Below are 14,368 nucleotides of genomic sequence, written 5' to 3' on the forward strand. Positions count from 1 at the left end.
AGGGTACCTCAACACCCAACACAGATGTACCAACAGGGTACCTCAACACCGAACACAAATGTACCAACAGGGTACCTAAACACCGAACACAAATGTACCAACAGGGTACCTTAACACCGAACACAAATGTACCAACAGGTAACTTTAACACCAAACGCAAATGTACCAACAGGGTACCTCAACACCGAACATAAATGTACCAACAGGGTACCTCAACACCGAACACAAATGTAACGACAGGGTACCTAAGCACCGAACACAAATGAACCAACAGGGTACCTAAACAGCGAACACAAATGTACCAACAGGGTACCTCAACACCAAACACAAATGTACCAACAGGGTACCTAAACAGCGAACACAAATGAACCAACAGGGTACCTAAACAGCGAACACAAATGTACCAACAGGGTACCTCAACACCGAACACAAATGTACCAACAGGGTACCTAAACAGCGAACACAAATGTACCAACAAGGTACCTCAACACCGAACACAAATGTACCAACAGGGTACCTCAACACCGAACACAAATGTACCAACAGGGTATCTCAACACCAAACACAAATGTACCAACAGGGTACCTAAGCACCGAACACAAATGAACCAACAGGGTACCTAAACAGCGAACACAAATGTACCAACAGGGTACCTCAACACAAATGTACCAACAGGGTACCTAAACAGCGAACACAAATGAACCAACAGGGTACCTAAACAGCGAACACAAATGTACCAACAGGGTACCTCAACACCAAACACAAATGTACCAACAGGGTACCTAAACAGCGAACACAAATGAACCAACAGGGTACCTAAACAGCGAACACAAATCTACCAACAGGGTACCTCAACACCGAACACAAATGTACCAACAGGGTACCTAAACAGCGAACACAAATGTACCAACAAGGTACCTCAACACCGAACACAAATGTACCAACAGGGTACCTCAACACCGAACACAAATGTACCAACAGGGTATCTCAACACCAAACACAAATGTACCAACAGGGTACCTAAGCACCGAACACAAATGAACCAACAGGGTACCTAAACAGCGAACACAAATGTACCAACAGGGTACCTCAACACAAATGTACCAACAGGGTACCTAAACAGCGAACACAAATGAACCAACAGGGTACCTAAACAGCGAACACAAATGTACCAACAGGGTACCTCAACACCGAACACAAATGTACCAACAGGGTACCTAAACAGCGAACACAAATGTACCAACAAGGTACCTCAACACCGAACACAAATGTACCAACAGGGTACCTAAACAGCGAACACAAATGCACCAACAGGGTACCTCAACACCGAACACAAATGTACCAACAGGGTACCTCAACACCGAACACAAATGTACCAACAGGGTACCTCAACACCGAACACAAATGTACCAACAGGGTACCTAAACAGCGAACACAAATGTACCAACAGGGTACCTCAACACCGAACACAAATGTATCAACAGGGTACCTAAACAGCGAACACAAATGTACCAACAGGGTACCTAAACAGCGAACACAAATGTACCAACAAGGTACCTGTTTTTTTATTCATGTTATTATTCACAATGTATCAAAATGTGTTACAATACCGTAATTAGCATAATTAAGCATGAAGCGAACATCGGCCCTCACGCTTCACGGTGTGATGAACTTATTTTTGACTTTTTGTAGTTTTGTTTCTTTTTCACTTACACGGTTCATAATGCAAATCAAATAACGCAATGTTTAGATTTTTACAATGTTACATATCGGCCAATAGGCTATAGGCTCGGAAAAAGGATAATTTTAGTTTCTCAGTTAACTTTATGAAGATGTTTCAGCAATTTGAACAAAGGTTTCGAGTATGTATTGCCTTCAATCGCCTTTAAAAACGAAACAAAAAAGTATGAGCTTAACACCTCAAGGTGTCAATCATAACAATTCTGATGCAGCAGATCTTATAGATTATAAATATTTTGTAGAAATAACCACAACTTTATCGTAACTTTTAAAATATAATAAGACACCTTTTAAGCCTGGGCAAATACCTTAGAGTTATGGCGGATATTTTACTATTCAAATATGATATGGTGGCAGTCTCAAATTCGTGTTCACCCTCTGTCACGTGGTATCACTCGACCACCGCCTTGATGAACATCACGCCATCCGCGATGAACCCGCCCGATGTCAGCTCCTCGAGGGATAAAGAGCGAGTGAGACCATAGCCAACGTTATTACCCATAATGGGTCCGTGGAAACATCTTTTGCGATCTGACAGCACTTTATCAGGGTTTATCAAAAGAGTCTCATGTTTCCGCTGATCGCTTTGATCGATGACGTAAAGTGTGATCTTGCGTCTGAAAGGCCACTCCAGTAAAGCATCGTACTCGCCCACCATGATGCATGCGTATAGCGACAGATGCGTTCCCCCGGTGAAAGGATTCCTGTCAAGATATGCCTTAAGCTGCACCTTGTACCCGTATTTCGAGGTGTAGAATGAAGGGCTATATATTTCTTCGTACAGATCTTTGTAGTCGCAAATCCTCCAAACGAACGTTCCAACAAGTTTTGCCATTTGCCCCTTCAACTCACGTATTGTCTGGTTAGCAGTATTGAGTTCTTTGTGGAGAGTTTCTATTTCTTTATTGTTGTCACGGATCTCCTTATTGTTCTTACGAATCTCCTTGTTGTTGTCACGGATCGTGCCGCAAGCCATATCGAGGTGGGCCTGGAGGGCGTTCTCACAATGAGCCACGTGTGCATGCTGACGACCCTGGAAATATTTTATCAGACAAATCAGAATGGTGAGGGTGTACTTATTCAATCCCCCAACTATTCGTGCATCCTGTTAACATACTATTTCTTTTTTAGTAAACCTTCGATAACTTAAATCCCAGCCGATAACTCAATAAAATATTTTTTTATAATAAACCTTCGATAACTTAAATCCCAGCCGATAACTCAATAAAATATTTTTATAATAAACCTTCGATAACTTAAATCCCAGCCGATAACTCAATAAAATATTTTTATAATAAACCTTCGATAACTTAAATCCCAGCCGATAACTCAATAAAATATTTTTAAACCTAAGAATACTCAAGCTCCCAACAACTCGTGCATCGTTAATTAAATATTTCTTTAATAATAAAACCTCGATATAACAGACCCGAAACAACTCATGGATCCTGTTGACTAGAATTTCTTTTATAATAACTTTTGATAACTCAAACACCGATATGTCGTGAATCCGTTTACAGGCTTAGTTAAAACTAAATATTTCTTTTATAATAAAACCCCGAGAACTCAAGCCCAAACTACTCGTTCATCTGTTAAATATAAAATAATAAACCCTCGAAAACATTTCGTGCATTCTCTTAACTATATATTACTTCTATAATAATTAGGCCGGTTTTTTTCTAGTTCACTCATTCTTAGTTAACGGGTACCATTGATGTCACACGCATATAAAGCTCTACATTTTGTATTTAGGCGCAATTTCTTGAGAGATGTGTGATTTTGCGAAGAGTTTGAGTCTATGGGAGATTTTGTTTGAAGTTTTCTGTGTAAAAAGTTCGACATATTACAAAATATTGACCTCTGAACATGTAACGCTATACGAAAACCATATGTCACAAGAATAAAAAACAAAGTTTAAACCGAAAACTTGAGATGTTATGCCTGTAGTTGCTGCCTAAATTGTGTCACAATTTGGAGATACATGTTTCAGGACTCACCTAAATTAAAGTTACGGTTGTCGTTGTTGGTTTGCTCAACACACTGGACCGTGATCCAAGTGTCACGTGGATTTGAGTCATTTACGTTACCAGGCACAAAAAATCGAAATATAATTTCTTGTATATCCGTACAGAAGCCCTGAAACATATTTATAACAACTTTAAGGCTCAAAGACCCGAACCAATATTAAGAACTGTTCATAAAAATCAAAGTGTTCAAGAAATCATCACTTTATGCCAGGTAATTGGCAATAATCTTACTGCACTGTCACTTACGTTACTCAATCTAGGTCACAACTGCCAAGCTTTAAGACCTTAGGAGGTCTTGTTAGCAGTGTCACATTGCAGAGCGACCTTAGTAATATCTTAAAGAAAAATAATAATCTAATTTGGTTGAAACGTGAAGAGACAGTAGCTTGACAAATGCTAGTGTCACATTACGTTACCGTAACGTAAATGACAATAGAATTTACGTACTATCGTCTAATGGGGCGCACGTGCACACACACTAGCGAGATAAGGATAATTTGTATAGGATTAAATTGCCAAGATATCTAACGTTTTAGTTAAAGCCCAACAAGCTGTAATACAAGTCTTTCCTTCGATGACCTTCGCGGTAGAAGTATCAACTCTATCTTCACTTTTAAACTCAATTTGGTTTTCACTTCTCGAAAAGCAGAATTAAGGTAAGATACCACGCCTATGGTATTGTGTGAAGCTAAATGACTGATAAAGGCACTAATGCATACGCATTAGCTAATATCTAGAATAGTGAGGCTCAGCACATGCTTTTGCCAGTGGTAACGTAAATGACATTGAAAGTAACGTAATTGACAAAGTATTATGGATGAGGCACGCTAGTTAACAATTGGTGGGCTACTTAAAAAAGGATCAAATGACCACTATTTAGAATTAAAAAAGCTTTCAGAATGAGTTTTCTGTAATTTTGTGGTCATTTTATGGTCATTGTTTTATTCGAAGCATTCAAAATGGGAAAATCAAGAGCAGAGATTCAACGCGCCTACAGAGAACGAAAAAAAGGGAAAGATTCAAATTGGCAACAAAATGAGTCAATCCGAGTGCAAAAATACTACACACCAGCATCCAAACACCGGAGTTTGAAAAGCAACCTCCAAGCTGGGCATGTTGTAATTCAAATGGACTTTGCCGAGAATTACAACTGCCAGTCTTGCGAGGAAGTGCAAAGTGCTCACTGGAATGGCCCCACTATGGTCTCCCTACATCCAGTAGTGGTATATTACAAGGCAGAAGGCAAAGACGACCTCGAGCACAAGAGCTTTGCCTTTGTTTCGGAAGAGGTCTCGCATAATGCAGCTGCCGTGTATGCCATCTTGGGGAGACTGAATCAAGAGCTGAAGGATCTTGTCCCTGAACTGGCCTTTGTACACTATTGGACAGATAGTCCCACATCACAATACAGAAACAAGACAATCTTCGCCATAGTCGCGAACCACAAGGAAGAGTTCGGAGTCCCAGCAAGATGGAACTATTTTGAAGCGGGGCACGGAAAAGGTCCCTGTGATGGTGTCGGGGGAGCTGCCAAGCGGATGGCTGACGAGGCGGTGCGGTCAGGCAAAGTCGTTATTGACGATGCACACAGCTTCTTTGTTTGGGCCACCGAATATCAAAGTAGTGTGACCTACATTTACTACTCAACAGATGACTTCAAAATGGCATCAGCAAGGCTGGACAAGTACAATGGCACACAGACTGTCCCTGGCACAATGTCAATGCATGCCATATGCGCAGTGGACAGACACACCGTTCTCACTCGTGTCACCTCGTGTTACTGTCCCGACTGCCTTTCCAGCCCAAAGGATACCCATTGTGCATGGAAAGCCGCCATGCTCACTCCACCCAGTGCGTTGAGTCTACGCAATGAGCTCGCTCTAAAGGTTGACGACTTTGTCGCTGCCGCTTACGAAGGGGACTGGTATGTTGGCAAAGTACAGCAGATCGACCAGGAGGACGGCGAAGCTCTCGTGACTTTTATGTCACGTAGTGGCACTACCCTTCAATCTTTCAGCTTCACATGGCCTGCCCGCGAAGATGTTATTTGGATCAAGAGGGACATGATCTTATGTGTCATCGAGCCGCCCACCCGAAGTAGTAAAACGGAAACTGGAGCTCGTTGAGGCACGCTTCCGCCTACCTTAGTGTCATTTACGTTACCGTTTTTTATAGAGGTTTTAGAAAAACGATGGTTCAAATCGAAGCACCAAATATCAAATTAAAATCACCTGTAAGTAGAACCAAGTATTTTCATATATATATATATTTACAGTTAAGCGCTTGAAAGCATTTAAACGATTCTTTTTGTTTGGATGTGAAAACTGTCATTTACGTTACTAGTAGCAAAAGTTTAAGAAATTATGAATATGACCAAGTTATTGTTCAGAACCTTTAATGATAACTAAAAGGCGAAACTTTGACCAAAATTTTACAAGTTAAGAGTTGCATCGTGTATCCTACTGAGAAGGTCATATACGTTACTTTACATGTCATTTACGTTACCATTTCCAATCAGCATATATTGTTTAATTGCTTTATCAAATCAGAATCAACTTTATTGCGTTTAATATTTTGATATTGATGGTAGTAATTGAATGTAGTTGTATATTTCAAGACGTTCTAATTTTGTATTGAGAAAAACTTAAAGGAAGAACAATTTAATAATTTTGAAAACATAGATTCAACTCTTAAATCAAACAAAATTTGTGACAATATAAAGACGAGTCTACGGTGTTCTATGATGTTTATATTCAACAAAATTCATCTACTGCCACAAAAATAATAAAAAAAGGCGTATTTTACTGGTTAAACGGTCTTGTATTTGTGTGTTTTTGAGAAATGGACATGGAAAAGTCTCCTTTTCAGCTTGATTACCGAGGCATATATAAATTTGTGTAGCTTTTTTGCCTTTAAAGATATTGATGGGTCGTTTTGGGAGCTTGAATGACAAATAATTCTCCAAAATGTTGATTGCTTATCAAACTAGTGTAACAAGTTTTATTTTCCAACTTTTTTTTGGGCCATTGGTACCCGTTTACTAAGAATGAGTGAGTTAGTTCGGGTTAGGATAGGGGCTATACGGTTAGATCAAATGTGATTGTTTAAAGACTAAGATTGTGTGATTATAAGTCAAAAGTATTGATTATTAAGAAAATCATTTCGATTGACTAAAACCGTATAAGTTTGCTATGGGCGCAAAGTCGATAATATACATTCCATCCGGAAAATAGTTGTTTATATAAAAGAAAGGTACATCATTATTCTTGCTGTGCCCATCTCTACATCCCAACCCCTCATAAGGGGGCCTAACTCAAACGTGCAGCCGATATCGCTGAATTTGCACGGAAGAATGGCAAGTGGACAATCACCCCGGTGCTTCACCGTCTGCAAAATGTTAAAGCAGTAGTTACTGCTGTCCTGCTCGCCTGCCGCATTCTAAATTTTGAACGTCATTCAAATTTTTAAAGGCATTGCCTTTTTGGCTTTTAGGCAAGTCCGTGCCAGGCTGGGAAATGGGTGGATAACTAGTGTTACGAAGCTAGTTTTAGTTATTTGTAGCCCCTGGCGGAAATATAGAGTTAGCCTTGTAGTCTCGTCTGCAAAGATGTTTTTTGTAGGAAACTCCCTTACCCCAGCTCTATCATATTGATCAATATTTGTGAAAGGCTCAGCTCAGAGGAATTCCCACGGTACTCTTAAACGTTTCTTAGATTTTTAGCAGGTTATCAAATTGTACGATTGGCAGGATACTGGGCCAGTTACTGCATCGTAAATGTAAAATTATTGCGTTCTCTTTCGCCTTTTGACTCGATTTTTTTCACTGTATTCCTATTGTACATTACCCTTCACTTGGCAGCCCAAGGGGGTAAGGGGTGTTGAACCCCCACTCCACCCCCGTAGATCCGCTACTGTACTGTACCTCCTCCTCTCTCTTGGGGTAAGGCACATCGCAGAATTCGCACGTGACTATTTTCCATTCACAGGTCTCTTCGTGCTTCTCCATCCAGTTTCTGGCGAGTCTCGTGTCGCATCCGTCAAACACACACTTGATCACCTCATGGTCGCATTTCGTCAGGTGCTTCTACATCATAAACACAATACAAGTTTATGAAAAAAGTTTTTTATTAGGAATCGGCAAAAGTTCTTGTAGCTGAATGTTAATTTTCTAACATATTTAGCGACTACCTATACGCCTTAGGGAGGGTGATTCGCCTTTGACACGACCATGATGCCAGTATGCTGTACAAGATAGGGAGGGTGATTTGCCTCCGACACGACCATGATGCTAACCTTTTTATCTCTCAGTTCGCCCTTCCACGAACACGGGCCATTCATGTATTTCACACACAGTGAGAGCACCAATCTTTCAGTCTTTTTATCAGCTATAAATTGCTAGAATATTTAAAGATAATGGTCAATAAATAATCTGGGAGATAATCAATTGTTAGGCAACAGGAGTAAAACATAGATCACACATGTATGAATAAGAAAAAAAAAAGATAATTATAATAATAAAAATAATAATGCTAATAATGATAATGATGATGATGATGATACACAAACCATGAGTCCACTAACGTTTGTTTCCAACTGTTTATAGTCCAACGGGCACGTGACCACGTCTTTGCTGAAATAATCAAAATGGGTCAGATTACCGGCCAAATATAGTCATTGCAAGGTGGACAAAAAGCCCTGTGCAAAATGCGCCAGCACCTGCCGGCATTGCTAGCCCAAGCCGGTGTGCAGTGCAAACTGCCTCATCACATGGCCAGCCCAGCATGTTGGTAATAAGTTCACACTTGACTTGCGTTTGATGCGTGACGGGACCAAAGGCAACCCAAAACTCAATAATTTTATTTGTGTTTTCAAAAGGCAACACAAGATTCCGCTGGATTGAATTCGGGTCTGTTTGTCCCCTGATGTTGTAGTGGTCGTCATTTTTACGACTATGAGTGATAAGAGGACGATAAAAACAATGAATTAAATCTGATAATTAGAAAGAAGCACCACAGGTAGCCCAGGCAATGGTTTTGAAACTTGTTCACACACAGGTAGCCCAGGCAATGGTTTTGAAACTTGTTCGTAGCTGTTCTTCTTAGAGGTAAAACGAGTCGATTGAAGTAGCTAGGAAAGTAAGGTGAGTGAAGCTGTTTATTTCGCGAAGAAAGCCACCCCAAAATCGTTATTAGACATACATTTGACAACAAAATGTTCTAAGTTTTTAGACAATATCATGGGCAACATTTCACAAAAACGCTCTACTTCAATCGACTCGTTTTACCTCTAAAAAGGACCGCAAATTCCAAGCTACGAACAAGCTTCAAAACTATTGCCTGGGCTACCTGTGGTAGCACGTGGGATTGTGTTCTGCATGATACATTTCAGTCATATATTGTTTTCACGACCAAAAATTGGCGATGTTTTCCTTGATAATAGATGCGCTAACGTTTATTCTTTTTGAAATGACAGCATTATTCGTACGCGAGCTACTTTTTTTCTATGAAAACGATGCGAATGAGCCAAGCATTTCTGGGTTTGTGTAAAAACTGCGCCAGCAAAGCTGTGATATGCTCGAATGACCACGAGACAAAGGAGATGCTGGCAAAGTGTTGGCCTATTAAGTTTGAATCCAATCAAAATTTTGCCAGCACCTCCCAACACGATGTTCAAACTGCGCCAACATTGCTGGGCCAACGTCAAGCCAGCATCTCACCAGAAATGCTGGGGCGGTTTGCACGGGGATTAACAAATAAAGTGGTTGAATAATTCGCTTAAATGACTTTTGTTCTCTCGCCGTTCTGGTGAAAACTATGCAAATATCAATAACTCACCAGATTTTTCAGAATACTAAGCTTAACAACCCTTAAGAGTTGAATAAAGAGTTTGACCGACGGCAGTAATCAACTTCCCAAGTGCATAGTGGTTCTTATCTTACTAAACAATAATTTAACATTTACATTGATACCATAGCACAGTTTGATTAATATTCTTGACGAAAGTTTTATAACTACAGTTGATGAGTACTTGAGCATCCTAAACTCGCACGCAGTGATAAACCTCACGGCATTTACTTTCTGACAATGTAATTCGGAGAATTGAAGAAGTGATAACAGGGTGGGGGGAGAGGAAGGTATTGTTGTCCTCTGTATTGTGTCCCCCCCCCCGCCCTCACTGGGTAATTTGCTCAACCCTCTCCGTATAAAAGTAAATTTAGAGTATTAAACGGTATTCCCTCTCGAAAAGCTCCTCTTTATGCCTTCTGCCTTTGAAAACAAACTTCTGACATAGACAAAATAGGTTATACTCTCGTTTTCTCTTATTAAAACTTCTATCGTTAGATTGTCTTTTACCAACAAGTAGTGTGATCTAGTTCACGATTACCGTCTACGCCGGGCTTTCTGGGTAATACCTATCTTTCCTACATTTTCATTACAGTTGAACATAGCACAGATCCCCCAATCGATAAAAAGGCAGAAGTTTCATTGAGGCCAGTAGATAATCAACGTTTAGAATCGCAAGTTATTTGACAATTAATAGCTCACTTACCCATTGCGCCATTTATTAAAGCAGAAATTGCAGTAAGAAAGCCCACAATAAGTCAAGAAGGGCTCGTTAACCACCATGAGACATATACCACACATCAATTCCTGGCTTGGAGGAGTTTCGAATTGCTCAGGATTAAATCCTTCACCTGTATTTGAGCCACAACTCGCCATTTCCGCCTTGTCGCTGCTAGAAGAACGCTAAAGTCGCTTGGCAAGCAGAATTGTACAGGACCCGAAATGATCCAAGGACCCGAAACGATCCCAGGACCCAAAATGATCCCCAAAAGTACCCCAACTGATCCTCGGACCCGAAACGATACCGAGGAGTCCCCGAAATCAACCACAAGGAATTTCGGTAATGGACAAAGGGAAAGTAGAAGAAATACTTGCAATTCTTGAAGCATAATAAAGGGTTAACAACGACTCGATTTCTAAACAACGTGACTTAAAAATATTAAATTCCAACACAATACTTCTATTTATTACATTGCTCGGCGTTAAACCCATAAACAGAGTCCAAAACAAATACACAACTTTAAATTGCTACTGAAAGGAATACAGCATAAACATAGCACAGCTTTGCTCAGATCAACCAAATTTTTGACCTTCCATCACACTCTTAACATTTTGCGGTCGTTCCGACTTATGACTTTGACACTATAAATCTCACTTCCAGTAAACATCACTCCTAAAATTTAATATTCATTTGACAACCAAACATGTATTTCACCACGAAATCCTTGTTCACACGAGCGAATTTTTACCGACACATTTTAGGCAGCCGGCTTGGCGGGATAACACACATTTGCAAATTTCGCAGTTAACTTCTTCTATAGAGGATCATGGCATTTTGCAATTATCTTTCTCAGGGAAAAAATATTGCAAAATATCGAAAACACTTATATACCGAGGTTTGGTTTTGCAATTATGTTTTTGACATAACTGCGAAATAGAAGGTTTACCTATTTACCGAGGTTGGTTTTTGCAATTATGTTTTTGGCATAAATGCGAAATAGAAGGTTTACCTATATGCCGAGGTTTGTTTTTGCAATTACGTTTTTGACATAACTGCGAAATTGAGAGTTCGCCCTATAATGCAGAGATAGATTTGTGCAATTTGGTTTTTGACATATAACTGCGAAAAAGAAGTTTAAACTTAATCCGAGGTTGGTTTTTGCAATTATGTTTTTGACATAACTGCGAAATAGAAGGTTAACCTATATGCCGAGGTTGGTTTTTGCAATTATGTTTTTGACATAACTGCGAAATTGAGAGTTCGCCCTATAATGCGGAGATAGATTTTTGCAATTATGTTTTTGACATAACTGCGAAATGGAAGTTTAAACTTAAGCCGAGGTTGGTTTTCGCAATTATGTTTTTGACAAAATTGCTGAATTGAATGTTTACTATATACCGAGGTTGGTTTTTGCAATTATGTTTTTGACATAACTGCGAAATAGAAGGTTAACCTATATGCCGAGGTTGGTTTTTGCAATTATGTTTTTGACGTAACTTCGAAATTGAGAGTTCGCCCTATATGCAGAGATAGATTTGTGCAATTATGTTTTTGACATATCTGCGAAATGGAAGTTTAAACTTAAGCCGAGGTTGGTTTTTGCAATTATGTTTTTGACAAAATTGCGGAATTGAAGGTTTACCTTATACCGAGGTTGGGTTTTGCAATTATGTTTTTGACATAACTGCAAAATGGAAGGTTTACCTAATTATATGCCGAGGTTGGGTTTTGCAATTATGTTTTTGACGTAACTGCGAACTAGAGAGTTCGCCCTGCAGAGATAGATTTTTGCAATTATGTTTTTGACATATCTGCAAAATAGAAGGTTCACCTATATACCGAGGTTGGTTTTTGCAATTATGTTTTTGACATAATTGCGAAATTGAAGGTTTACCTATATACCGAGGTTGGTTTTGCAATAATGTTTTTGACTTATGGAGAGTTTACCGATTTTCGGAGGTTGGATATAATTTGCGCAAGATCAGATAGATGTGGTTCTTTCTGTAAACTGTCAAGCCATTTGGTTGACATTTCTATTTAGCATCGCTTGAACAATGCCCGTTTTAATTGACTGATGGATGCTGTATTGTTACCGACAATAAAACCGGAAGTATTTTAATACTAGTATTTTAATACTTCCGGTTAAAACCGATCAGTTGACTTGTGGTTTAGTGTGCGTTTCGGGAGATTAGAGGGCCACCCTTGACGTGATTCCTTTTAAATTATTCATTCATTCATTCATTCATTCTAAATGTTTTATATGTTTTCAAAACTGAAAGCCAATCCTTACACATTCCCTTAGTTGTCCATTACTGTAATTCCTTGGGGTTCATTTCGGAGACTCTTGGGGATCGTCTCGGGTCCCGGGATAAGTTGGGGTACTTTTGGGGATCGTTTCGGGTCCTGGGATCATTTCGGGTCCTGTACAGATTTCTTTCGTTTTGTATTTCTTAGGAATGTCACGCAAGTGACCCGGTCACGCTACCGTACGGTCCAACTACACTGTAGGGCTAAAACCCCGTTTATGATTTGCTCGTAGAATTAAGCCGTTGTTTGAATTGCCTGCCAAGGTCGAAGAGTCTCGTTTATGAATTGCTCGTAGAATTAATTAAGCCGAAGAGTCTGTGCTTTACCCGTTATAAAAATACACGATCAAAAGAGGAGTATGTAGCTTGATGTGTCACGCGACACGACACAATTCTCTGACAATTCAATCCTCGTCCCCAGGCGTCTTCTGACAGCCCTATGTTGTCAACCATTAACCGATAAGCCGCTCAGCCAATAGAAGCTAGGCTAACGAATTTTTAGTTGTTTCGAAGCACGCCTTTGTCTTGGCAAGCTAAAAGGTGCTGTCCATCATGTTAGGTATAAAAAAATGAAAAGGAAAATCCACAACGCTTGTCGAAGCTTGATGTTTCACTTTATATCTATAAAGACGGGTGGCCTAGTGTGTTAGCGCGTCGGCCTCTCGCCGCTGTGGGCCAGGTTCGAATCCTGGCTTTGACTGGGGATTTTTCCGGGTTCATGCCTTGATTCAAATTTGTGTCACAAGTGAGTTGAAATTATTCTCCCGTGTTTCCAGTCTTTTCGGATAAGGACACTAAACCGGAGGTCCCGTCTCTTCAAGCTGCATTACACTAACCTGAACCGAAGTGACGCAAAAGAACCACCGAGGACGCAATAAACCCTCTGGCAGTGACCACCCTCAGTGACAGGGCTTACTAACAATACACACACGGGGCACTTGATTGTGGAGCCCTAGCTCTGTTGTGCCTTCTGCACTAGTATAGCTGGTGGAAGTTAGTAGATAAACAAAGAATAGCGGATTTTCTAGGGATAGCACTTGGGGCCAGTTCTATACCCTAAGTGATAGGACGAGCATCTGTGATATTTGGGAGTCCCCCCCCCCCCCCCCTACTACCACTCCCTGATTTTATTTATAGCGGACTAACGTTCGGGCCGCCTGTGTTGTTCTAAAAATGAGCTGCCTGTTTTAATGGTGTGTTCCGGTCATCCTATAGATCCAAGATGCATGCTCACAACCGCACATCTCCATAAAATAACACAGGGAGACCAAAAGCTATTTAGCACGACCATCCGCTTCTTAAAGAATTGGTAAGCAGTCAATCCCCAACCCTAACTAGTCCAGCTTTTAATAGTTCAACTATTTGAGTGCTACCTTTCCTTTATTTAAGACCTAAAAGTATTTTCTGTTGTTTAGGAAATCTTTGAAAGTTGTGTTAAGCGGGCATTTTCTGTTATTTAGGAAATCTTTGAAAGTTGTGTTAAGCGGGCATTTTCTGTTATTTAGGAAATCTTTGAAAGTTGTGTTAAGCGGGCATTCGTACCATGGCACATGGGGTGGGCAGAGGAAATGTGTGTGTATGTAGGTGTGGTTGGGGGGGGGGTAGTTGCGGGTGTAAAATAGGGTGAGGGGGGGAAGGAAGGTTGAACACGCATAATAGTGTACAATAGTCAATAATGATTGATGAGGAATGTGGTATTTCATAGAGCTTTTTGAATTGATAAGCAATCTT

General features: G+C 40.2%; 2 protein-coding genes across 2 annotated transcripts; one reads left to right on the top strand and one right to left on the bottom strand.

Annotated features, from left to right (window-relative positions):
• Positions 1 to 1,568: 1,568 nt before the first annotated feature.
• On the bottom strand, positions 1,569 to 8,181 carry LOC5502622 (TNF receptor-associated factor 4). Its single transcript, XM_048728174.1, has 4 exons — positions 8,061 to 8,181; positions 7,690 to 7,851; positions 7,080 to 7,154; positions 1,569 to 2,773 (listed from the first exon to the last, which is right to left on the bottom strand). The coding sequence occupies exons 1-4, from the start codon at positions 8,103 to 8,105 to the stop codon at positions 2,132 to 2,134; spliced, it is 924 nt and encodes a 307-aa protein (XP_048584131.1). The 5' UTR covers positions 8,106 to 8,181; the 3' UTR covers positions 1,569 to 2,131.
• LOC125563182 lies at positions 3,944 to 5,978 on the top strand. The gene is made up of 2 exons (XM_048728173.1): positions 3,944 to 4,423; positions 4,719 to 5,978. The coding sequence occupies exon 2, from the start codon at positions 4,727 to 4,729 to the stop codon at positions 5,891 to 5,893; it is 1,167 nt and encodes a 388-aa protein (XP_048584130.1). The 5' UTR covers positions 3,944 to 4,423; positions 4,719 to 4,726; the 3' UTR covers positions 5,894 to 5,978.
• Positions 8,182 to 14,368: the final 6,187 nt, after the last annotated feature.

The sequence above is a fragment of the Nematostella vectensis genome, chromosome 5 (assembly GCF_932526225.1).
Source record: "Nematostella vectensis chromosome 5, jaNemVect1.1, whole genome shotgun sequence".
Classification (NCBI taxonomy): Eukaryota; Metazoa; Cnidaria; class Anthozoa; order Actiniaria; family Edwardsiidae; genus Nematostella; species Nematostella vectensis.

Excerpts from the sequence above, each read along its gene's own strand:
- LOC5502622 (XM_048728174.1), bottom strand. The coding sequence starts at position 8,105 with ATGAATGGCCCGTGTTCGTGGAAGGGCGAACTGAGAGATAAAAAG. Across the intron at positions 7,852-8,060 it reads GCGAACTGAGAGATAAAAAG|AAGCACCTGACGAAATGCGA; the intron begins GTTAGCATCATG and ends TTTATGATGTAG. Across the intron at positions 2,774-7,079 it reads ATATCGGCTGCACGTTTGAG|GGTCGTCAGCATGCACACGT; the intron begins TTAGGCCCCCTT and ends AAATATTTCCAG.
- LOC125563182 (XM_048728173.1), top strand. The coding sequence starts at position 4,727 with ATGGGAAAATCAAGAGCAGAGATTCAACGCGCCTACAGAGAACGAAAA.